Source organism: Astyanax mexicanus, chromosome 5 (genome assembly GCF_023375975.1).
Source record: "Astyanax mexicanus isolate ESR-SI-001 chromosome 5, AstMex3_surface, whole genome shotgun sequence".
Lineage (NCBI taxonomy): Eukaryota > Metazoa > Chordata > Actinopteri > Characiformes > Acestrorhamphidae > Astyanax > Astyanax mexicanus.
In genome coordinates, this window is record NC_064412.1 from 41,960,336 (window position 1) to 41,986,816 (window position 26,481).

Sequence of the window (26,481 nt, forward strand, 5' to 3'; positions counted from 1 at the left end):
TGACTGTGTCACACTACACGGACCTTTGTCGCTCGCAACACTGAAATTCATCCGACGCACGCAATGTGTCGTGTAATCTGATCCGGGCATTAAGGATGCGTGCACAAGGCGTGGAAAAAGACGGGGTGTAAGATAGCAACAAGCATCGCTACGTGCCTTTTGCAGGCTGTGTGATAGGGCCTATGGTCTGGTTAATTTGGAATCTGAGGGGAATCTATTACACTCATTACCCTCATTATTAAAGACAACTCACAAAACCGACAACCATAATGGGGTAGAATAAATAGTTCTTCAGGTAAAGTTTTGTCAAGTTGCTGTAGGTAAATTCCTTAGCTCACTCAGTCATTGAACTGCAGTCTGAAACCAAAGCTAACTATGCTATTTAACAATTTAACAAACACATGAACCTGGGTTCAGACTCTAGTCTGGACTTTTATGTGTGAAAACACCCTTACATACTAAAGTAAAGATTGATTTAGTCAAATTCTGAGTATTGTGATCCGTCCATTTGAATTATTTCACACATCTGAGTGACCTGATTCACATCAAGTAAACTCTGTGTATGTCTCCTCTAAATTCAGTGAGATTTGTTTCACTGAGTGAATTTGATGTGTACTCTCTAATGGAGTCAGACTCCATATGCACAAAATGAACCGAAGCATTAAACAGATGAAGCTGTAGATCTAATTGCCTTCTGAGGGAGTATTCAGTAAGCATCCAGCACGTCTTTAACACGCAAATCCTCATTCTCACTTATTATGATCTTTTTGTGGGTTTAAAAAAAAGTTTTCGTCATTAGTCTTGTTTTCTACATTAAAAATGACACCCAAACCAGCAAAAACACACACAATGCTATGGTTGCTACCATACACAACTGAAGACTGTATATGTTACAATAAAGGCATAGGCCACCCAAAAATCTAAATCTGTCAGCAGTGTTCTTGCCCTAAAAGTTTTATTCAATTTTTTTTTACAAAAAAATAACTACATTTGAAAAACATTGATAAAGTTATACATCAGAGTATTGATTCACTGCATGACTATTTAAGTTCACTGTTTAACTATTCATTTGAGCAACTAATTCCTCATTTTTACAGCCACCAATTTACAAAGACTTTAGTTTACTGTTCAAACTTTCCCTTCCAGCTCAAAAAGGCAAATATGTGACAGTCCACATAAACTAAACCTGGATTCTTATTTAAATTGTCTGTTCCACCTTAAAAGCTAAAAATGTTAGCCTAAGCATTTAAGCTAAAATGGTAAATTAGCAACATTTAAGGTGGAACTGTAAATGTGAACAATTAAACATCTTCATGTGAGTGATTTACTGAAGATAATCAAGTGTATTTAAGAAAGCTAGATAGCAGCTACTTACTGTACATATACTAGACCTGTGCAGGTGCTACCTTAATGGAGACACAAGCCGTGTTACCAATAATATTAGCAAGGCAGGCAGACAAGAGGTAATAAAGAATGGTACGGTCCACTTTAGGGGTGTTTGAAACCATAGGCTTATTCCAGGATTCTCCCAGACATGGATACTGCAGCTAAATTTATTATAATATAAATGAGTCTTATTAAGGGAGATCAGACTCCCAAAAACTCCTATGTTATTCACTCCCTGATGAAAAACAAATCAGTGTAACATAAATACAGACAAGATGCATGTCTGACTGCTTTTATAAAGTAGCTGTAATTTTGAAATTCTCCTGAATTCCATTACAATATAGATTAACCCCTTGAACCTTAGCCTATTTTGGTGTTTTTTTTTTCCATTTTTGTCAGTTCCCCTTCACTTGTGATAACAGTAATGTTAAGTGACAGACATGCTAATATTTCTCTTAAAAAAAAGAAAAGAAATTGAGCTGCCCAAAAATGTAAATTGAAATATAAATGCTTTCCAGAATTTGTAAATCTTCATGGAATTGATCATGTTTTGAATGATTATTTTTGAATGTACAGACTTTAAATCAATTAACACAAGAGTTTTCTTTTCAGTAATAGTTAAATCAAAGTGTATATTAGTTTAAAGTAAAAGGTTTTGATGATAGTTTATTTTATGTTTAATTACTGTGACAGAATACATGAGCAGCACCAGGCCGATTTATTTTTCTTGATATTCCCACCTCTAGGATGTAGATTTCTAAGACCTTGACAGTCGTAGCAGGCTTATTGACTGAAAAAGCAATTTTTAAGCATTTTGTTATTTATTTATTTTTAGCAATGACGGCATGAGATTTATGGAAGACCCCACAGTAGAAGTAAACACACGGCTTATGGTGTTTTGAGACAATAAAGAGTGTTATAATGAAATAATAAAGCCTGGAAGTATGAAGGTAAGCCTATTTTTAGCAAAAACAAGTCAGTATTTTAAGAAACAATCCCAGTTTGTCACAATGTATGAATCATGATGGTGCATTGACACATTCCTGAGTAATTAAGCTGTATGCGCAATTTTTGATTTGCATCAATGGGGTTCTAAGGGTTAAGTATGTGTGTATTCCACTGTGTGGAATGACATCATATTACCACCAGTATGTTTGACAATTGGTATATTGTGCTTTATATAGAATCCACATGTCATGAGACACTTGTCTTCCAACATTCTGTGTTATAAAAATAAAAAAAATAAAAATAATATAGACTGAACAATGACTCATATTGCTTTATATCAGAACACTGCTGTATGCAGAGAGAAAGAGTTGGCAGGGAGAGCCAATAAACAGCAGGTTTAAGTTCATTTTTACTCTCTGCTCACAAAAATGAAATGAACTAAAGCCTTTAGTATCCGTTATCACGCTCGCTGTCAGTTTACTACCTACTTACAAACAGCTGACGATCTGTACAGGGCTAAATTCCAAGATAGCTAACGAGCTAGCTACATGTGATATTTAGAATGTTATATGTGTGTTAAGTAGCACTGCTGAGGTAAATGTGGAACCAAAATAGCAAGACTGAAGTAAAAGTAGGATAATGTCTTGATACTTACTGGTATAGAAGGGTAAAATATCTTGGTTCCTGTTGGGATAGACGAGTAAAATGACTTGATTCCAGTTGGGATAGTGGGGTGGAAGTTCTTGATTCTTGCTGGGAGAGAGGGGTATGATGTCTTGATTCTAGTTGGGATAAAAGAGTAGAGTGTCTTGATTCCAGTTGGGATAGTGGGGTTGAAGGTCTTGATTCTTGCTGGGATAGAGGGGTATGATGTCTCGATTCTAGTTGGGATACAAGAGTAGAATGTCTTTATTCTTATTGGGATAGAATGGCACTACTAAGGTAAATTTATGATTAGAATGGCACTATTAAGGTACATTTATGATTAGAAAGGCACTATTAAGGTAAATGTATGATTAGAATGGCACTACTAAGGTAAATTCATGATTAGAAAGGCACTATTACGGTAAATGTATTATTAGAATGGGACTACTAAGGTAAATTTATTATTAGAATGGCACTACTAAGGTAAATGTATGATTAGAATGGCACTATCAAGTCACAGATGCTGACAGACATATATGATGAGAATAGCACTGCTGAGGTAGCTAAATATATTGTACTTTTTTAATTTGTCTGCTTGGAAGTAAAGAATATTAAGAGTTTAGCACATATTTTCTTTGAAAAATATGGCACTTTGATTATTTTATTTATTCAGTGGTGAAAAGGTGGCTAATTTACGACACAACAAAAAAGTTTGGTATTAAGTTTTGTCTGAGTTTTTATTTCAGTGCTTCTCTAGTTCTCAGACATCATCTGGCCTTCTTTAAAACCCTAGAAATCCATAGAAAATACCAGGGGTTCCCCACTGAATCTAAAGCAATCAAAGAGTCGTGTTCCGGTGTGGCATTTTATTTATTTTTATATTTTGAAAGATTAGCTGTCTGCTTGAAATATACATGTAAACATTGGACAGTGTAGTGAATCTGGTTGACTGCTTTATTGAAAATAATTCTTCTGGAAGAATGGTTTCCTGATGAGTCAGACATTGATATTTCCACCTGCAACACATCTGATGGAGCAGTGCCCCCTGGCACCCAGAAGTTGTTTTTGTATGTATAGTGTTAGAGATTTCAACTACAGGACCTTCAGAGATGTGACGGGTCAGTTCCCAGTGAGGACTGATGCACCGTCCACCTGAAAGACGTGAGAGGACACAGTGGTCCATTCTCATATCACCCCTTACCTCTACCACTTAGAGACCTCCCCTCCCTCCTCCCGTGTATTGTTCTTTCACACATAGGGGATAGAAATGTAGAATGTCTTGATTCTTGTTGGGATAGAGGAGTAAGATGTCTTAATATTTATTGATATAGAAGAGTAGAATATCTTGGTTTATGTTGGGATAGAAGAGTAGAATGTCTTGGTTCTTGTTGGGATAGAAGAGTAGAATGTCTTGGTTCTTGTTGGGATAGAAGAGTAGAATATCTTGGTTTTTGTTGGGATAGAAGAGTAGAATATCTTGGTTCTTGTTGGGATAGAAGAGTAGAATGTCTTGGTTTATGTTGGGATAGAAGAGTAGAATATCTTGGTTTATGTTGGGATAGAAGAGTAGAATATCTTGGTTTATGTTGGGATAGAAGAGTAGAATGTCTTGATTCTTGTTGGGATAGAGGAGTAGGATGTCTTGATACTTATTGATATAGAAGAGTAGAATATCTTGGTTCTTGTTGGGATAGAGGAGTAGAATATCTTGGTTTATGTTGGGATAGAAGAGTAGAATATCTTGGTTTATGTTGGGATAGAAGAGTAGAAAGTCTTGATTCTTGTTGGGATAGAGGAGTAGGATGTCTTGATACTTATTGATATAGAAGAGTAGAATATCTTGGTTCTTGTTGGGATAGCAGAGTAGAATGTCTTGGTTCTTGTTGGGATAGAAGAGTAGAATATCTTGGTTCTTGTTGGAATAGAAGAGTAGAATATCTTGGTTCTTGTTGGGATAGCAGAGTAGAATATCTTGGTTTATGTTGGGATAGAAGAGTAGAATATCTTGGTTTATGTTGGGATAGAAGAGTAGAACGTCTTGTTTCTTGTTGGGATAGAAGAGTAGAATGTCTTGGTTCTTGTTGGGATAGAAGAGCAGAACGTCTTGGTTCTTGTTGGGATAGAAGAGTAGAATGTATTGGTTCTTGTTGGGATAGAAGAGTAGAACGTCTTGGTTTATGTTGGGATAGAAGAGGAGAATGTCTTGGTTCTTGTTGGAATAGAAGAGTAGAATATCTTGGTTTATGTTGGGATAGAAGAGTAGAATATCTTTGTTTATGTTGGGATAGAAGAGTAGAATGTATTGGTTTATGTTGGGATAGAAGAGTAGAATGTCTTGGTTCTTCTTGGAATAGAAGAGTAGAATATCTTGGTTCTTCTTGGAATAGAAGAGTAGAATATCTTGGTTTATGTTGGGATAGAAGAGTAGAATATCTTGGTTTATGTTGGGATAGAAGAGTAGAATATCTTTGTTTATGTTGGGATAGAAGAGTAGAATGTCTTGGTTCTTGTTGGGATAGAAGAGTAGAATGTCTTGGTTCTTCTTGGAATAGAAGAGTAGAATATCTTGGTTTATGTTGGGATAGAAGAGTAGAATATCTTGGTTTATGTTGGGATAGAAGAGTAGAATATCTTTGTTTATGTTGGGATAGAAGAGTAGAATGTCTTGGTTCTTGTTGGGATAGAAGAGTAGAATGTCTTGGTTCTTCTTGGAATAGAAGAGTAGAATATCTTGGTTTATGTTGGGATAGAAGAGTAGAATATCTTGGTTTATGTTGGGATAGAAGAGTAGAATATCTTTGTTTATGTTGGGATAGAAGAGTAGAATGTATTGGTTCTTGTTGGGATAGAAGAGTAGAACGTCTTGGTTTATGTTGGGATAGAAGAGGAGAATGTCTTGGTTCTTGTTGGAATAGAAGAGTAGAATATCTTGGTTTATGTTGGGATAGAAGAGTAGAATATCTTTGTTTATGTTGGGATAGAAGAGTAGAATGTATTGGTTTATGTTGGGATAGAAGAATAGAATGTCTTGGTTCTTGTTGGGATAGAAGAGTAGAATGTCTTGGTTCTTCTTGGAATAGAAGAGTAGAATATCTTGGTTTATGTTGGGATAGAAGAGTAGAATATCTTGGTTTATGTTGGGATAGAAGAGTAGAATATCTTTGTTTATGTTGGGATAGAAGAGTAGAATGTATTGGCTTATGTTGGAATAGAAGAGTAGAATATCTTGGTTTATGTTGGGATAGAAGAGTAGAATATCTTGGTTTATGTTGGGATAGAAGAGTAGAATGTCTTGGTTTATGTCGGGATAGAAGAGTAGAATGTCTTGGTTTATGTTGGGATAGAAGAGTGGAATATCTTGCTTTTTGTTGGAAAAGAAGAGTAGAATATCTTGGTTCTTGTTGGGATAGAAGAGTAGAATGTCTTAGTTCTTGTTTGGATAGAAGTGTAGAATATCTTGGTTTATGTTGGGATAGAAGAGTAGAATGTCTTGGTTTATGTTGGGATAGAAGAGTAGAATATCTTGCTTTTTGTTGGAAAAGAAGAGTAGAATATCTTGGTTCTTGTTGGGATAGAAGAGTAGAATGTCTTGGTTCTTGTTTGGATAGAAGTGTAGAATATCTTGGTTCTTGTTGGGATAGAAGAGTAGAATGTCTTGGTTCTTTTTGGAATAGAAGAATAGAATGTATTTGTTTATGTTGGGATAGAAGAGTAGAATGTATTGGTTTATGTTGGGATAGTAGTGTAGAATATCTTGGTTCTTGTTGGGATAGAAGAGTAGAATGTCTTGGTTCTTGTTGGAATAGAAGAGTAGAATATCTTTGTTTATGTTGGGATAGAAGAGTAGAATATCTTTGTTTATGTTGGGATAGAAGAGTAGAATGTATTGGTTTATGTTGGGATAGAAGAATAGAATGTCTTGGTTCTTGTTGGGATAGAAGAGTAGAATGTCTTGGTTCTTCTTGGAATAGAAGAGTAGAATATCTTGGTTTATGTTGGGATAGAAGAGTAGAATATCTTGGTTTATGTTGGGATAGAAGAGTAGAATATCTTTGTTTATGTTGGGATAGAAGAGTAGAATGTATTGGCTTATGTTGGGATAGAAGAGTAGAATGTCTTGGTTCTTGTTGGGATAGAAGAGTAGAATGTCTTGGTTCTTCTTGGAATAGAAGAGTAGAATATCTTGGTTTATGTTGGGATAGAAGAGTAGAATATCTTGGTTTATGTTGGGATAGAAGAGTAGAATATCTTGGTTTATGTTGGGATAGAAGAGTAGAATGTCTTGGTTTATGTTGGGATAGAAGAGTAGAATGTCTTGGTTTATGTTGGGATAGAAGAGTAGAATATCTTGCTTTTTGTTGGAAAAGAAGAGTAGAATATCTTGGTTCTTGTTGGGATAGAAGAGTAGAATGTCTTGGTTCTTGTTTGGATAGAAGTGTAGAATATCTTGGTTCTTGTTGGGATAGAAGAGTAGAATGTCTTGGTTCTTTTTGGAATAGAAGAGTAGAATGTATTTGTTTATGTTGGGATAGAAGAGTAGAATGTATTGGTTTATGTTGGGATAGTAGTGTAGAATATCTTGCTTTTTGTTGGAAAAGAAGAGTAGAATATCTTGGTTCTTGTTGGGATAGAAGAGTAGAATGTCTTAGTTCTTGTTTGGATAGAAGTGTAGAATATCTTGGTTTATGTTGGGATAGAAGAGTAGAATGTCTTGGTTTATGTTGGGATAGAAGAGTAGAATGTCTTGGTTCTTCTTGGAATAGAAGAGTAGAATATCTTGGTTTATGTTGGGATAGAAGAGTAGAATATCTTGGTTTATGTTGGGATAGAAGAGTAGAATATCTTGGTTTATGTTGGAATAAAAGAGTAGAATATCTTGGTTTATGTTGGGATAGAAGAGTAGAATGTCTTGGTTCTTGTTGGGATAGAAGAGTCGAATGTCTTGGTTTATGTTGGGATAGAAGAGTAGAATATCTTGGTTCTTGTTGGAATAGAAGAGTAGAATATCTTGGTTCTTGTTGGGATAGAAGTGTAGAATGTCTTGGTTCTTGTTGGGATAGAAGTGTAGAATATCTTGGTTCTTGTTGGGATAGAAGTGTAGAATATCTTGGTCCTTGTTGGGATAGAAGAGTAGAATGTCTTGGTTCTTGTTGGGATAGAAGAGTAGAATGTCTTGGTTTATGTTGGGATAGAAGAGTAGAATATCTTGGTTTATGTTGGGATAGAAGAGTAGAATATCTTGGTTCTTGTTGGAATAGAAGAGTAGAATGTCTTGGTTCTTGTTGGGATAGAAGAGTAGAATGTCTTGGTTCTTGTTAGAATAGAAGAGTAGAATGTCTTGGTTCTTGTTGTAATAAAAGGGTAGAATATCTTGATACTTATTAATATAGAAGGGTAGAATGTCTTGGTTCTTTTTGGGATAGAAGAGTAGAATATCTTGGTACTTGTTGGGATAGAGGAGTAGGATATCTTGGTTCTTGTTGTAATAAAAGGGTAGAAAGTCTTGATATTTATTGGTATAAAAGGGTAAATATCTTGATTCTTGTTGGGATAGAGTTATAGAATGTCTCGATTCTTCTACTATTGTGTTTTCCTAAAATTTTACTTAAACAAGTTCAATATATCGACTTGCTTAAAGTATTCCAATATATTGCAATATACACAATTCTATCACCTTGATTGTGAAACATACAGTGTCGTCCATTTTTTGCCAGTACACAGCCTTTGTTTGGGCTGATGACTGGCCAATCACTAAAGGCCTGGTGTGTTGAGCTCAGAGGTGCACAGGGTGCCTTTACCTTTACATGTTTAACATTGGTGACAGACCCCAGCAGTGTTTACACACCGTAAACAAAATGACTCGGCGAGGGAGTTGCCATGGGCATAAATACAAACCTCGCATAAGTTTACCATCACAGGGAATTAATGTTAAATACACATGCACACTTGCCAAAACCCCCCAACCCAACCCCCTGCTCATCTTCATGCCGGATTAGTGTGCAGGTTAGGCTAACTCATGAAAAATGCATCGCAGATTCTTTTGCGTGTCACTTAGACGAAACTCTTCTTTTATTTATGTGCAGAAAACTCGGCACGGCGATTAGCCTATTCACACTGCACTGCTGAACTGGAGCGAAATTCTGCCGCCAGTTATTGTGTGAAGTGTTCAAATGATAAAAATGTCTCTCTCAGTTCGGAACAAATGACATCTTTCCTTAGTTTAGAATTAAAAAGTCATTATCAAAAATAATGACTTTTAAAAATAATCGTTATTGAAAACATCATAGAGAAATTATCCTGGCAGGTTTGAGGTTGGCACTATATGGATGTATAATATTTAATTAAACTAAGTTAAATTTAAATTTATTTATATAGCGCTTTTTACAACAAACAATGTCACAACCAACGCAGCTTTAGAAAAATGCGGGTCCAAGGTTCTTATGAGTAAACACCACAGTGTTTACAGTCTTTCACTTACTAAGAGAAAGAAACCTTAGGAGGAACCAAGACTCAGTAAGAAGTAGAGCTTAGATTGTCTGCCCGAACCCGGGCCGAGATTTACCACCACATTCCTCGGGCCGGTTCGGGTCGGGCTCCAGAAAATAGTCTGAGATGTAGGCATCTGTTTTTTATTTATATTTTTATTTTTAAATAAAGCTCTGGTTGTCAGGATTGACCCAGGCAGGGAGGCGAGGAGACGGACGCAAGTGCAGGTAGGGTGAAAATAAATGAATAATTATTTAATAAATAAATAACAAGTAAACAAGGAACAAGTAAACACGTAAACATTAAACAGGGAGATATATACAAGGAACAAGGGAGTGAACCAAATAAATGAAACTAGATAAACAAATAACCAATAACCAAAACAAACCAGTAAAACTAGAGAACATAAACTAAACAAAACAAGAAGTACTAATGATAAACAAACAGGGAGTAAATAAACAAAGAAACAAACGAGGAACTGAATAAATACAAAACTAAACTGGGCAGGGATAAATATATACAAGGAAATAAACAAGAAGCTAAACAAGACTAGGAAAACTAAACTGAGCAGGGCAAGGGAGAAAACAATGTAAATAAACAGGGAACTAGAAATAAACAAGAAGATAAACAAAGGACAAGGGCTAAGGCTATGAAACGAGGGCTAGGCTAGAGAACACGAGAACGACAAAACAACAGAGGTTAGTGCAAAGACCGACGGAGGACAAGTGACAGAGGAGGGCTATTTAACCAAACAGGACACACACTAGAATAGGAAACACCTGGGGAAGGGGCGGAGCTACAAATGAGAAACACGTGGTGGAAAACTACTGACAGGAGACACAGAGGGGCACAGGTCACGTGGGAATAACACACAGAGACATGAGACAAGACCAGGACGTGACACTGGTGTGATAATCACAATGTTGCTAAGTAACCAATTATGATTGTTAACGAAAACGAACCAAATAACGAACTGAAAGTGTAAAAACTAATTTATTTATAATCGCAGTTTATTTGTGCCAATTCTGTCCGCGAAGCGGGAATCGGATTCAGCAGGGAGTCGGATTCGGCACAACAGCGGCAGCGCGGCAGCACCTCGCGGTCCACGGTGTTAGTTGTAAGCGCTCGGGCTAGCCGCAAAATACGACAGAAAACATTGAGGGAGCTGCAGAGTTATGTATGGGATTAGAACATGAGCACGAGGAGATAAAAGAGAAACAGGAGATACAGTGTGTGAGAACCTTTACCTGTGAGTAGCTCATACACCAGAACATGCAAATCTCTCTCTCGCTCTCTCTCTCTCTCTCTCTCTCTCTCTCTCTCTCTCTCTGTGTGTCTCTCTCTCTCTCGCACGAACTCCTCCGCGTTTGACCTGCAGCACTGTGTTTAGCTGTTCTTAAAAATCATTTTAATTCAATAATAGTTCTATTCTTCTATGTTACAGTGTTATTTACATAATTCTGATTATATTTCACTCATTCAAACAGCCCGAAAACAGCCAGTTTATGGGACGGGTCGGATCGAGCTCGGGCTCATAATGACAGTTTATGGTTCGTGTTGGGTCGGGCTCGGGCAGAACGTGCACGGGCTCGGGCTGGGTCGGGTCGGATTTTTTGGGCCGGATCTAACCTCTAGTAAGAAGAACCCATCCTCCTCTGGTCGACGCAGAGAGTACAAACAAATTATAGAATAAAAATGTAGAAACAGGTTATGAGTTATAAGTGTGAGTAGGTGATGTACCAGCACAGGGATTTCTCCAGATTCTCTGAGTCTTTTGATGATATTATGGGCTGCAGTTGGTGGGATATGGGCAACACTTTACATTAAGTGTTGAATAACTATCATGAATGAATTAATTAGTTACCATGAATAAGAAATTAGTTAATACATTAACAATGCTTAGGTAATGTTAATTAAACACACAGGACTTCAGCATTAATTAATGTTACTTTCACATTACAAGTGAATCGTTTGTTAAGATGAACAATAAATCATATACTTTATATATGATATAAACAAGTTACAACTGCATTAGTTCATCTTATTGTCATATTCTTTTGTACTGCAGTTATGCATACAGTAATTGTTAAATATATATTAAGTAAATATTAGTCTGGACGGTGCTTATGCTTCATTTCATCTTATATATGTCTGAGTGTTTGTTGGAATTCAACTTACATGTAGAAATTGTAAATATAAACCCTGATTAACCAGTAATGCCTTTGTTAAGCATTATAAACATCTGTTAAACATTACTAAGCATTTATACAGCTCTGTTCAGTAAAATGAATATACATGATGTAAAGTTAAACTGTAAAATATGTAATATTATATTAGTTAACTGACATCAGTAAATAAATAAGTAACTGGCTACTAACACTGCATAAGTGTTATCACAGCCAATATATATTTATAACTAATATTTAATTAATAAATATTCAACAATGACTGTATGCATAGCTGCAGCATATAAGCAAATGACAAGAAAAGCAGTTGTTCCTTGTTAACCCAACATTAGATAACATTATTAAGGAAGTGTATGATTTATTGTTCGTCTTAACAAGTGCTTCACTTCTAATGTTAGTTAATGTCAAAGTAACATTAATTAATGCTGTAGTTCCGTGTTTAACTAACATTACCTAAGCATTGTTAATGTATTACCTCATGTCTTATTCATGGTAACTAATGCATTAATTCATGTTTGTTAGTCAACACTTAATGTAAAGTGTTACCCAGATATCCAATGTCTTCCCATTTTTATAATGGGGAACATTTTTCTGAAATTGTTCCAAGTTTTTAGATACAGTTTAAAGCTCTGTCCTTTATTGCTTCTGAGAGACTGTGCCTCTCTAATGTTTTTCATATCCAGTCATTTGAGATTTTTAGCACCACTTTAGTACCACTCAATTTTCCAGCATTGTTCTAACTTTTTTTGTGTTGCAAGCCTGAAATGCAGGAAGCAGACAAACCAAGTCTCCCTGAAGCTGCGGGAGTCTCCCGCATTTCGGTAGCGGCTCCCTGATGCCCGCGAGTCACATATAATCTCCCGGAATTCAGAACGAGTGAAAACAGAGAGGGTTCTCATTGGCCTGTTCTCTGCAAAGAGTCTGTGAGACAGCCAATCAGTTTTTAGTGTGGGCGGGCAGTGTTTTTCCCCCCTCCCGAACGGGATTTGTTCAGTGAGTGAGAGAAAGCAGATCATGGCGGAGGCAATATTAATAATTATTGTAATATGATATTAAATGTTTTTAATGTTTTGCAATTTTTTATGATTTTGTAACTGTCAATTTTTGTAAAAAAAAAAAAAAAAAAAAAAAAAGGAAAGCAGAGACAGGGCCTTCCAAAAAGAAAAAAGATAAAACTCATTTCACCTCTGAATACTCTGAATTTAGTTAAAAAAAAAAGTAAAATATAAAAGTAAAGTTTCGTTATCCTTTGGTGTGTGTGCAAGTTTTTTTTGTTTTGTTTTGTTTTTTTTTTTGGGGGGGGGGGGGGGGGGGGGTGTAACCTCCCTGAAATCAACTTTTGCATGTCTGCAGGAAGGGATGCATATTAACAGTGCAGAGTGGGAGGAGTACAGGGCGAGGATCAAACTCCCAAAATTAAGTTAAGAACTCCACTAAATAAAATTGAGCAGACAAAACATGACATATCTCATTATCAGTTAGAAGCACTAAATTCTTTATATATTAAAATGAATGTAGAAATGGCACTGAGCTCCATGCAGCAGTTAAAAGCACTATGCAGGCATGCATGCAGGTCTAAACTTTTGCATGTCGTGCTATGGCCAATACAATCTAGCTTTTTTTTTTATCTATGCTGGAGGGACTCCAGACATGTTAACTGTGCTCCTGATCGTTGTGCTGAAGCCCATTAGAGATGACTGGGGGAGCTGCAAAACCAGAAAGAGCTCTTATGAGCAGTGCAGGCAGAAATTTAGAGATGGACGTGAAGACACATTAAGGAGACAGTGAAAAAGGTTTGTCATTGGTGATTTTGATGGTGAACTTGGTATCATAGGAACTACGAGCAGTCTGCAGCTACAGCCTGGTGCACAGCTGTGTGTGACAGTGTGTGTGTGTGTGTGTTATTATATTCTTCCTATACAGAAGGAATTTCTATGACTTGTGCCACAATAGCTCTTCTGTCAGTTCAGCCCAGGTGGACTATTCTTCATTGGCTCTCATATCGATTCAATTCAGTGCCCAGTTTTCTGTCACCAGTTTATGATTTGACCTTCCTCAGATCAGGTACTCAGTCAGTACTCACCTGGAGATGCTGACCCAGTCACCTAGACAACAAGCTGGGCATTGTTAAAGTCACTTAGGCGTCTGCACCTGCACTTTTCTTTCACTTTTCTCTACACAATCCAGATTATTTAAAATAATTGTAGTTTGGATGTAGTAGTTGGAATGGGCAGAAGTACATCTGGATATCTTCTATCACCTAATATACGTAGTGTAGTAATAATAATAATAATAATAATAATAATAATAATAATAATATACATGCCATGGTAGTTCACTTGCTTCAGCTGTGCTCAATATTAGGTGGACAGTCATAAAACTCTGATATTAATGTGTACTGTTAGGTTTATAAGTATTTGGACAATGACAATCCACCATATATTTTTCTGATTATAAGGTGCACTTAAAATAATTTAATTTTCCTAAAAACTGTCAGTGTGCCTTATGTATGAATTCTTCCACACAAGGCTGAATTAAGGTTTAATTTAAATTTTTTTGGCTTCTCATTCGCAGCAACCACAGTCAGGTATTATGGAGAGATAAAGCCACTTCGCTAAAGTACAGCGTTATAAGGGTGAGTTTCCAGTAAAGTTTCCCCAGCACTAAGGATGGGTGTAGCAGCATTAGCATTAGCATTAGCCGCTTACCACAGAGCTAGCTCTTTCGCCGCTCAGAGGCGAGTATATTGGACTGTAGTCTGAGCTTTTGCCGTGTTAAGTCAAGCTATGTGGAAAGATTCATTAGTTGATATCGCCCTGGTTTACCGGAACACCCAGGGTTCCTCAGTCTAGTGAGGAAGCATTTACAGGGGTTGGACAATGAAACTGGCATCCAGGGTAATGTCAGCATACCACCAATAAGGACAAACCACATCCAACAGGATTAACTGTGGAGGCAAGAGGAAGCTGTCTGAAAGGGGATGTTCGGGTACTAACCCGGATTGTATCCAAAAAACATAAAACCACGGCTGCCCAAATCACGGCAGAATTCAATGTGCACCTCATCTCTCCTGTTCCCACCAGAACTGTCCATCACCACAATAAATTATTGTGGTCTAAAACCAGGTGTTTCAGTTTCATTGTCTAATTCAGTTTCATGTCTCACTAGCGCTGCAGTTAGCGGACAATGCTAATGCTGCACCCAGCCTTTATGCTGGAGAAACTTTGCTGAAAACTCACCCTTGGACAATTTTTTTTAAATCTAAGCTTACTGTAAATAAACAGAAGCACTTAAGTCACCTAAATAAACACTTTTTAGGAGTGAAATCTGTGTAGATTAACATCCAGTGCTCGTCTCACTTTAAAAGAAAGTGTTTTTTAAGAATTACAGTTTTGTTTAGCATGGTGACAGCCTTGCTCACTTCCATGTATGCATCCTTACTAGTGTCGCTTAATGTGCCATATAATTCTGTGTACCTTATGTATGAAAATATATCATACAATAGATGTTCATTAAAAGTGTGCTTCATAATCTGGTGCACCTTATAATCCAAAAATATGGTAGAAATGAAAAGAGGAAAGTCATGTTAGAGCTGCCCCGGTCAACCATAAGTCCTATTATTGTAAAAAGGAAATGTCAATACATTGTCACTTAGTGCTCACATTGTGGTGACCCAGCACAGACATATCTGTAACCTAAATTGGACTATGACTCTTCTTTTTACAAAGCAGTGTTTTACAAAATGATGTTCTATAATATGAGATATATAAACAATTAACAATGACAATTTATTGACAAAATAGCCTATTTTAAAATAATTTTTCACCTCATAATTGCACTTTGAATCTCTAACCTTATTATCTTATTCAAACAGTTAGTTTGCATTTTTCCAGTGTTAATATTTCCAAAAATAAAACATACACATTTATCCCCCGCTCATGCAGCTTTGCCATCAGCTGCCGGCGCTCAGAGGGAGCAAAATTGACTCTGCTCCCTCCGGGTGGGTAGATGGCGCTCTCTCCCCACATCACTCCTAGGGTGATGTCTGCAGCACAGGGCGTCTGTGAGCTGATGTACAGGAGCCGAGTCGCTGCGCTTTCCTCCGAGCGCACTGTGATGCTACTCGGCAAAGCTGCATCAGCAGCAGCTCGAAAAGAAGCGGTGGCTGACTTCACATGTATCGCAGGAAGAATGTGCTAGTCTTCACCCTCCTGGTGTGTTGGGGCATCACTAGTGATAGAGGGAGTCCTAATGAATGGGTTAGGTAATTGGCCATGTACATTGGGGAGAAAATGGGAAAAATTTGAAATAAAATTATAAAAAAAATAAACATTTATTTTGTGCAGTGGTATATTCTTAAAATTTGTGATAATATTTTTGGGACCATTTCACATACCCTTACTCTTTAATGTGCCGATATGCAGCCATAGTTATGAGGTGGTATGAGTTAGTCAAATAGCACGTCGGAATAAAAAATGCATCAAACACAGAGCATTACAGTCAACTTAGACTCTATATGGCCCTTGGGGGAAGTCTCTCGACATCGGAAAGCTTGCAAACAACTTAACGTGCCGCCCAGCATTCCGCCGGGAGAGTCGTGATCTGCCTCATACTCTGCTTTAAGTTTTAGAGGAGGACACAACCCACCTCATCCCCCCACCTCTGCACCTCACCAGGCTGTAGAAAGTGAAATGGAGTGACAGGCAGAGAGAGAGACGGAGGAGGAGAGGAGGAGTGTGTGTGTGTGTGTGTGTGTGTTCAGTATTCTTAAAGCTAGCTGTGGAGATATTCTCTCGCCCCTGCAGGGCCCGGGGTCTAATCCCATCTGCTTCACTCTGGCTTAGCGCTGATGGGATTTAACATCTGCTGAGGTACAAACCCCGCCTCCTGTGGAGGAGAGCACATCAGATTTGGCTTGGGTTGTGCAGTCAGCATAAATCCAAGGTGAAGAAAGTGGCAGCAGCTTTTTTATGGGGTTCCAGGTTTGGGCCCAGATGAACCTCAGGTCAGAGGTAGAGGTGTAAGAAAATATTGATATATAAAAGTATCATGATATTTTGTTTCGCAATGGATTTTCGAAAACACAGTAGCAGTTTTTAATTATTAGTTAATGCAAAGATGTCAGACAGTGCTTCATTTTGTGCTGTGTTTAACTCTTAGAACCCTATGGACTATCATTTTCTAAAAATAGTGATGACATCTCAGTGTGGTAAAGCTAAATCTACAAGAAATCCATTGAGAAAAACATCTAAAAATGTGAGATCTCCTACCTCAACCAATATTATTTACCTTTAGTACTTCAAACATGTTTATATGATGTTTCAAACCAAATAATATCAGTAAATAAAGACTCAAAAGTGTCTCACAGAAAAAGTGTGAAACTACCTGCTTTACTCAAACTAAAGCTAGGTATGGTGTGCGCACTTGTCACGGATGACCCAGGCAGGGAGACGAGGAGGCGGACACAGGTGCAGGTAAGGGCGATATGAATAAATAATTTATTAAATAAATAACAAAGAAACAAGGAAACGAGGAACAAGTAAACATGTAACAAAGAAACACAAATAACCAATAACAAACGAGTGATGATAATAATGAAAAACAAACAGGGAATATATATAGGGAGCTAAACTAGGAATAAACACAAAGCAGGGGTATGTACAAGGAACTAGGGAACACGGAGCTAAACAAGAGACTAGAAAAACCAAACAAGAAATGAACAAAACTAAACAAGGCAGGGATATGTAAACAAGGGAATAAACTAATAAACACAAGCAGGGTAATATACAAGGAACTAACAAGAGGCTAAACTAGACAGGGAAAAACTAAACTAGACAAGAATAAATAAACTAAGCAGGGAACTTAAAGGGAACAAGAAACAAGAAGATGTAAACAAGGAACTAGGGCTAAGGCTTGAAATAACAAAGAGACACGGAGAGACAAACAACAGGGGTTAGTGCAAAGACCGACGGAGACAAAGTGGTAGACGAGGGCTATATAAGGAAACAGGAAACACTATAATTAGAAACACCTGGGGCAGGGGCGGAGCTACAAATGAGAAACACATGGAAAAGTACTGAGACACAGGGGCACAGGTCACGTGGGACACACACAGAGACATGAGACAGGGCTAAGACATGACAGAAGCCTCCCCCTAAACGCGCAGCTCCCGAGGCGCGTAAAAACGAACCCCGGGGGCTGGCGGCGGGGAGAGGCCGGGGAAAACAAGAGACGAAACCGGGGACTGAAACGGAGACAGGACAGAGGACAGAGACTGGACGGGAGACTGAACGGGGAACTGAACAGGAGACGGAGACTGGACGGGGAACTGGACAGGAGACGGAGACTGGACGGGGAACGGAGACTGGACAGGGAACTGGACGGTGGACGGAGACAGAACAGGGGACGGAGGCTGGACAGGGAACTGGACGGTGGACGGAGACTGGACAGAAGACAGAGACAGAACAGGACACTGGACAGGGGACGGAGACTGGACAGGGAACTGGACGAAGGGTTGGACAGGTGACGGGACCGAAGACTGGACACTAGACTGGACAGGGGACGGAGACTGGACGGGACCGGACATAGGAACAGGGACGAGAACATCAACAGGGACAGAAACGAACACTGTAACTGGGACGGGAACAGAGACAGAGACAGACACGGGTACAGGGACGTAAACAGAGACAGGGACCAAAACAGGGAGAGACATGGGGACCAGAAACACGGGTGGGTGCCCAGGACTGGCAAATGTCTGAAGGGAAGTCCAAGGAACCAGCCTGGGCACAGTACTGGGGACAAAGTCAGGGGACCTCGGTGCCTGCCTGGGTACGTGGGACCTGGGGCCAAACAAAGTTCTGGGAGCAGGAACCGGTGGGGTAGTGACTCTGGCAGTGGGAGCTGGTGCTGGCGGCGCGGCGACTCTGGCAGCGGGAGCTGGTGCTGGCGGCGCGGCGACTCTGGCAGCGGGAGCTGGTGCTGGCGGCGCGGCGACTCTGGCAGCGGGAGCTGGTGCTGGCGGCGCGGCGACTCTGGCAGCGGGAGCTGGTGCTGGCGGCGCGGCGACTCTGGCAGCGGGAGCTGGTGCTGGCGGCGCGGCGACTCTGGCAGCGGGAGCTGGTGCTGGCGGCGCGGCGACTCTGGCAGCGGGAGCTGGTGCTGGCGGCGCGGCGACTCTGGCAGCGGGAGCTGGTGCTGGCGGCGCGGCGACTCTGGCAGCGGGAGCTGGTGCTGGCGGCGCGGCGACTCTGGCAGCGGGAGCTGGTGCTGGCGGCGCGGCGACTCTGGCAGCGGGAGCTGGTGCTGGCGGCGCGGCGACTCTGGCAGCGGGAGCTGGTGCTGGCATGGAGACTTGGGCAGCTGGCTCTGGCACGGAGATTTGGGCAGCTGGCTCTGGCACGGAGATTTGGGCAGCTGGCTCTGGCACAGAGACTTGGGCAGTTGGCTCTGGCACGGAGACTTGGGCAGCTGGCTCTGGCACGGAGACTGGAACTGCTGGAGCAGACACTGAGACTGGAACAGCTGGAGCAGACTTGAAGGCTTGAACAGCTGGAGCAGACTTGAAGGCTTGAACAGCTGGAGCAGACTTGAAGGCTTGAACAGCTGGGGCAGACTTGAAGGCTTGAACAGCTGGAGCAGACTTGAAGGCTTGAACAGCTGGAGCAGACTTGAAGGCTTGAACAGCTGGAGCAGACTTGAAGGCTTGAACAGCTGGAGCAGACTTGGAGGCTTCAACAGCTTCAGCAGAGACGGAGGCTGGAGCAGCTTCTGCAGACACGGAGGCTTCAGCAGCTTCAGCAGACACGGAGACTGGAGCAGAGACTGAGGCTGGAGCAGCTTCTGCAGAGACGGAGGCTGGAGCAGCTTCTGCAGACACGGAGGCTTCAGCAGCTTCAGCAGACACGGAGACTGGAGCAGAGACTGAGGCTGGAGCAGCTTCTGCAGAGACGGAGGCTGGAGCAGCTTCTGCAGACACGGCAGGAGTCCGGGGGCGTGGCTCAGCAGCCGAAGACACCTCGGAGATGGGCGTGGCCGCCGAGAGAATTTCGGAGCTGGGTGTGTGCAGATCCAGCGGAGCAGCAGCAGGGCTTGAGACTGCGGTTGAAATAAAAACCCGGACCGGAGCTGCAGCTTCGCCGGCAGAGACTGTAGAAGCAGAAAGCGCGGGGCCGCCGGTAAAGTCCGGCGCGGAGAGAGTTCCAGAGCGCGGCTGATTTGCCGCGGAGATAGTCCCAGAGAGAGGCTGGTTCGCAGCGGCGGAATCCAGCTCTGCAGCCGCCATGAAAACCAGCTCCTCAGCCTGAGGTGCTGGCGCTGCAGCTGTGGGGCTTGAGAGTGCGGTAGCCGTAAAATCCCGGACTGGATTAGTACTCTCTCCAGCTGAGTCAAGCGCGGGGAAAGTCTCTGCTCGCGGCTGGCTCGCTGGGCAGGAGTTCCTGTAGCGCGGCTCGACTGCTACCGCGGAAATCACGGGGCACGGTTCGGCAGCTACCGCGGGGATCTCGGGGCGCGGTTTCACAGCAGTCACGGAGCGTGGCTTAGCCGCTGAAGAGGAGAGTGTCTTGGCCGCGGGAGGAGCTAGCTTTGGAGGCGCTGGGGAAGCTAACGCCTTAGCCACCGGGGAAGCTAGCTCTGGAACCGCCGGTGAGGAGCGCACCTTGGCTGCAGGGGATCGGACGGGAGTCGGAACGGCCTCTGGAGCTGTACGGCCGAGAGCCGGGTAGAGCACCGCCCCTGGGGGAAACGGTAACGGAGCACGGACTGGTGCAGGGTAGAGCTCCTCTTCGTCCTCGGAGCTACTGGGAGCGCACCCGAGAAAGTCCCACGGATCCCGCTCCTTTAGCCTCGGGTACACGGAGGCACCGAGGCTAACCGCACCAGCCCTTAGCGCCCCCCCAAGAAAATCCTCCCCGGAAAAGGGGTCTTCTTCAGGCTGGCGGGACCCCTTAGAACGCCTACCCCGAGGCCTGCGGCGTCCTTGAGGCCTCGAGGTGTCCTGCGCCGGGGTCCCGCAAGGAGCACGGCGAATCGCCATTCTGGTGCCAGTCCACGCAGAACCTGCTGTGTCCATGTTGTGGTCGGTCTTTCTGTCACGGATGACCCAGGCAGGGAGACGAGGAGGCGGACACAGGTGCAGGTAAGGGCGATATGAATAAATAATTTATTAAATAAATAACAAAGAAACAAGGAAACGAGGAACAAGTAAACATGTAACAAAGAAACACAAATAACCAATAACAAACGAGTGATGATAATAATGAAAAACAAACAGGGAATATATATAGGGAGCTAAACTAGGAATAAACACAAAGCAGGGGTATGTACAAGGAACTAGGGAACACGGAGCTAAACAAGAGACTAGAAAAACCAAACAAGAAATGAACAAAACTAAACAAGGCAGGGATATGTAAACAAGGGAATAAACTAATAAACACAAGCAGGGTAATATACAAGGAACTAACAAGAGGCTAAACTAGACAGGGAAAAACTAAACTAGACAAGAATAAATAAACTAAGCAGGGAACTTAAAGGGAACAAGAAACAAGAAGATGTAAACAAGGAACTAGGGCTAAGGCTTGAAATAACAAAGAGACACGGAGAGACAAACAACAGGGGTTAGTGCAAAGACCGACGGAGACAAAGTGGTAGACGAGGGCTATATAAGGAAACAGGAAACACTATAATTAGAAACACCTGGGGCAGGGGCGGAGCTACAAATGAGAAACACATGGAAAAGTACTGAGACACAGGGGCACAGGTCACGTGGGACACACACAGAGACATGAGACAGGGCTAAGACATGACAGCACTACTTTATATAGTTTTTATTTTACTTGCACATTTTTACTAAGTAGATATTTTGCACTAAACATTTTTATTTATTTAGACTAAAAAGTTTACATTTTTGTATATAGTTTTCTTTGTGTGTCCTGATGAAAATACTGAAAGGCATAGGCTGCTCTGAGTGTCAGGTTTTAATAATCTACATGTATCCTAGAGGTGTGATTATTGATTATCAAGAAAAATAAATCCGCCTGATGCTCTTCATGTAATAAACCATGTAATGAACTATCATCAGTATTCTTGTAATATTCTTTCAACACATAAACACTCTAGTCTAACCATTTTTAAAAAGACATCTTAGATGTGAATATATTTAAAGTCTATACATTTAAAAATAAGTAAAAAAACAGGCGCTTGGTAAAATTTTGCCCAAAACATGATCAGTTCCAGGAAAATATAACAATTCTGCTTCCTTTTACATTTTAAATGATTATATTTTTGAGCAGCCGTATGGCTTCTGGAGTAAAAGAGCTCATGGCATGTAGCTGTTATAATGATATCGTTACTGTGTTATAAGACCTGAAAGAGGAACTGACAAAAATGAAGAAAAAACACACCAAAACAGCCTAGAGTTCAAAGGGTTAAACCCCGCCCACTAAATAGCAGTGTTGTACTCTGTTTTCTAATCCAATGTTCCAACTGGATAAAAAATAAAAACTCTATAAACCCTTTGTTTACTCAGATATTAAAACTATAAGTGTATTTTATTTAAGTCAAAGGGCCAATCTCCTTTCTCATCTGTACCCCTGGATTTGGATTAGCTTTTATTGGCTGGGCAATTTATAGTGTTTACCCCTCTATCCCAACAACAATTGGCACTTTTGTTAGTGTCTTTCATGGTTGTTAGGAGTTTCACTTTTTTGAGATATTTTTAAGACATATATCAAGTGCATTTTAAGGGACTATTAAATAAATCAATAGTCATATGTGACATTCAAACAGCTTTTACACTGTACGCATTTCTAGCGCAGAAAAACGGGGTAAAAGAGTCTAAAAGCGGAGAGAGTGCGCATTTCTAGTGCAGAAAAACAGGGGTAAAAGAGTCTAAAAGCGGAGAGAGTGCGTATTTCTAGCGCAGAAAAACGGGCCAAAGAGTCTAAAAGCGGAGAGAGTGCGTATTTCTAGTGCAGAAAAACAGGGGTTAAAGAGTCTAAAAGCGGAGAGGGTGCACATTTCTAGTGCAGAAAAACAGGGGTAAAAGAGTCTAAAAGCGGAGAGAGTGCGTATTTCTAGCGCAGAAAAACGGGCCAAAGAGTCTAAAAGCGGAGAGAGTGCGCATTTCTAGTGCAGAAAAACAGGGGTTAAAGAGTCTAAAAGCGGAGAGAGTGCGCATTTCTAGTGCAGAAAAACAGGGGTAAAAGAGTCTAAAAGCGGAGAGAGTGCGTATTTCTAGCGCAGAAAAACGGGCCAAAGAGTCTAAAAGCGGAGAGAGTGCGCATTTCTAGTGCAGAAAAACAGGGGTTAAAGAGTCTAAAAGCGGAGAGAGTGCGCATTTCTAGCTCAGAAAAACAGGGTAAAAGAGTCTAAAAGCGGAGAGGGTGCGCATTTCTAGCGCAGAAAAACAGGGTAAAAGAGTCTAAAAGCGGAGAGGGTGCGCATTTCTAGCGCAGAAAAACGGGGTAAGTAAGTCTAAAAGTGGAGAGAGTGCGCATTTCTAGCACAAAAAAATAGAGTCTAAAAGTTGCCGTAATCAAGGAGTTTTATATTAAGAGAAATCATGAAATTAAACATCAATTTGAAAAATCAGTTTACACAACACTGTCAAAGATAAAGATAGTAAGTAAAGTAAAATGGTGTGTAAATTAAATAATCAGGAAAAAAGTATTATTTAAAGTGGTATATTTCATTATTTGTTTTATTAAAGAGTCTGTGGCCCGTGACTTCAAATATATTTCTCTATCTGGCCCCCAACAAAAAAAGTTTGGACACCCCTGCTCTATGTTCTTTCAACAGTGGGAGCACTGGGGTGGGGCAGTTGCCCTCTATGCCCCCTTTGAGTGTGTTAGTGATCTTTTAGGGATTTGTATTTGTTTAAAAATGCATCTCAGACCACCTCCTGAAGTGGTATAGTTTTAGAATAAGTTTTTTTAAACCAGTTTGTGACAACAATTCTTTTTGTTTTATAATAAATCAATAGTCATATGTGACATTGGCACAGCTTTTAAACTGTAGTTATTTCCTCTAAATTGGTCGCTACTTTTAGCTCTGTAACTGTCCTTGAGCCCCTAGAAGGAAACGGTATGTTGCAATAGATGCATGGTCACTGCAATGGCTTCTTTATACACAGACCATTCATCGTATTTACAACCAAGCTTTACTGAGTGCTGAGTAATATATGTGTTTAAGATGGACTACACACTGCTTAAGTTTATTGTGTGTATTGTGTGTGTGTGTGTGCTAGAAATGGAAACATCATACCTCATGAATTTGCTGCTCCTCTTCAGTACTATATCTGTTTTAGAAACCATTTTCTAGTGTGATTAGATTTGTACTCACAAGGCCTCCATCACAAAAGATGAAGGCAATACTCTGTGTGGTCAGTGTGTGTGTGTGTGTGTGTGTGTGTGGTCAGTTTGATATAATAAAAGTGACAGAGAAGAACGTTACATAAGTGCTTATGGCCCTGCCAGGCCAGAACTACGTTGGCAGCAGAGTAGAGCATTGTCTTTCTGACTGTGATGGCGTAAGAGTCTGTATTCAGTGCCAGAGAAGCAGGAGTGCTCTTGAATTGGACTGAAATTGGACTGAAGTGCGAGTGCAGAGACCAGACTGTAGCGTAGGTTTATAACCCAGCTTATATAAACATGACGCCAGGGACTGCTGTTGCTGCTTGTTTGGCTCCTGTCTTGTATGTGTTTTAAACTGTGCTGGACTCGGGCTGTTTGAAGGGCAGGGGTAAAAATAAAGACTACTACACTCTACAGTGGGCGTGGCTAAAACTAAAACATAGATGAATTAAATAGATACAAGTTTAAGAATGAGATTGACAACAGTTTTCTTTGTCCTTTACTGCCACATATAGTTTATCCCATTGTGAATGCATATTCCTGTAGTGCACCACATCACATTTAATCCACCAATGGGCACTTCTCCATTAAAGAGACATGTAAACATGTAAACTTCACCTATTCACCTATTTTCTTATCTAATTTGCTGAACATTGTGAACTTTGAAACGCTGTCTAGTACAAGTGCCACTAGTGGTTCCCACACCCCTGGCTATTCATGAAGAAACATTATTATATTTTTCATGATCTAGAGGAACATCATCATTATTTATTGCCCTAGCAGGTACTCAGTTACATTTTCCCCACAGCAAGGGCACCCATTAGGGGACTTTATCTCTTTTCTCCCACCCTAGAGAGCACTTTAACAATGTTCTTTCAACCATGGGGAGACTGGGCCAGATTTGTATCTGTTTTAAATGCATCTTTCAGTAGATCACCTCCTGAAATGGTTTAAATGATCAGGAACGAGCTGCGTCTGGACGGACCCCGTAGTTGGTGTGGAGCTGAACTCTGTGGTAACAGTGGCAGAGAGGAGGACACTGCACAAACTGCTCTCCATCATGGATGATGATGGTCACCCATTGCATTCCATCATCATGGATCATAGGAGCAGTTTCAGTGGCTGGTTCTTGTCACAGAGCTGCTCTACAGACAGACTGAGAAGATTGTTTGTTCCGAGAGCCATCAGACTCTTCAACTCCTCCCAGTGGAGCCGGAAGAGAGAGGACAGATGAGGAACGAGTCTCATATGTGCTCTCTTAATCACAGCCTTTTTTTTTTTATCTGTACTGGAAAACACCCTACATATCTACACCCTGGGACTTTTACTGTATATACTGTTCATTTGCACCCCTGGACACTTGTCACTTTACTGTACATCCTGTACATTTGCACTCCTGGACACTACACTATGCACCTAACTTAAATGCAATACATGCACAGATTTATGTTTAGTTTTTGTCATATCTGCTGATACCTGTTATCTCCTATACTTAATGTATTCTGTTACTGCACTACCTCATATTTACGACTGATTACTTACACATGTTGTATAGTTTTTGTATTTGTATATTTATTTATGTATATATTTTTAAATCTCAGTTTAGAATTTCATAGTCTAGAGTCTTATATTTCTTACTTTTCTCTCTTATTATACTATCCCTATTGTTTGTTTCTTCTGTGTTGTGTAACTGCTACTGGCTGCTGTATCTGTTTTAAATGCATCTCAGACCAACTCCAGAAATGGTTTAAGTGATCAGATTTGTATCTGTTTTAAATGCGTCTAGAGCATTGTCTTTCTGACTTTAATAGTGTAAGAGCTCTAAATTCAGATCCAGAGAAGTGAAAGTGCTCTTGAGTTAAACTGATTCTGAACAGAAATTGGACTGAAGTGCGAGTGCAGACACCAGATCATCGTGCAGGTTTATAACCCAGCTTATATAAACATGATGCCAGGGACTGCTGACGATGCTTTTCTTTGGTCGTCTGCTGGAATGGATAGTGTTTCATTAGTAAATGTGTGTCCACATTTACTAATGTCCACAGAGCCTTTTATGTTGCAACAAAACACTTCATTTTCAAACAGCTCTCAGGCTGGTCCTACAAAAGATGAAAAGCAAGCAAAGTGGCCGTGTTTGTGTTTGTGCATGTTTATGTTTTTGCATAATATATTGATATGCTATGTGTGCTTTTGGACTGTAGGTGTACACGCGCTATGGAAAGTGTTACACGTTCAATGGGAACAGGACTTCAGCGAAGCGGACGCGGCAGGGAGGCATGGGGAACGGCCTGGAGCTGATGCTGGACATACAACAGGACGAGTACCTCCCCATCTGGAGAGAGACCAGTGAGTAATGCGTTAAGTGCATCTCAAAGTTAAGTTATCTCAAACTACACTGTAAGCCCTGATAAGTTGAATTTGCTTTAAAAATTGGAGGAAACCGGTTGCCTTAAAAAAGTTAAGTAATGGGTAATGAAAAC

General features: G+C 40.6%; 1 protein-coding gene across 1 annotated transcript in view; it reads left to right on the plus strand.

Annotated features, from left to right (window-relative positions):
• The window catches only part of asic4b (acid-sensing (proton-gated) ion channel family member 4b), a 120,066-nt gene that overhangs the window by 68,830 nt on the left and 24,755 nt on the right, over positions 1-26,481 (plus strand). Inside the window, exon 2 of the mRNA XM_022675491.2 lies at positions 26,203-26,347. Within this exon, the coding sequence (XP_022531212.2) occupies positions 26,203-26,347 (145 nt within the window). The remainder of the gene's footprint in view (positions 1-26,202; positions 26,348-26,481) is intronic.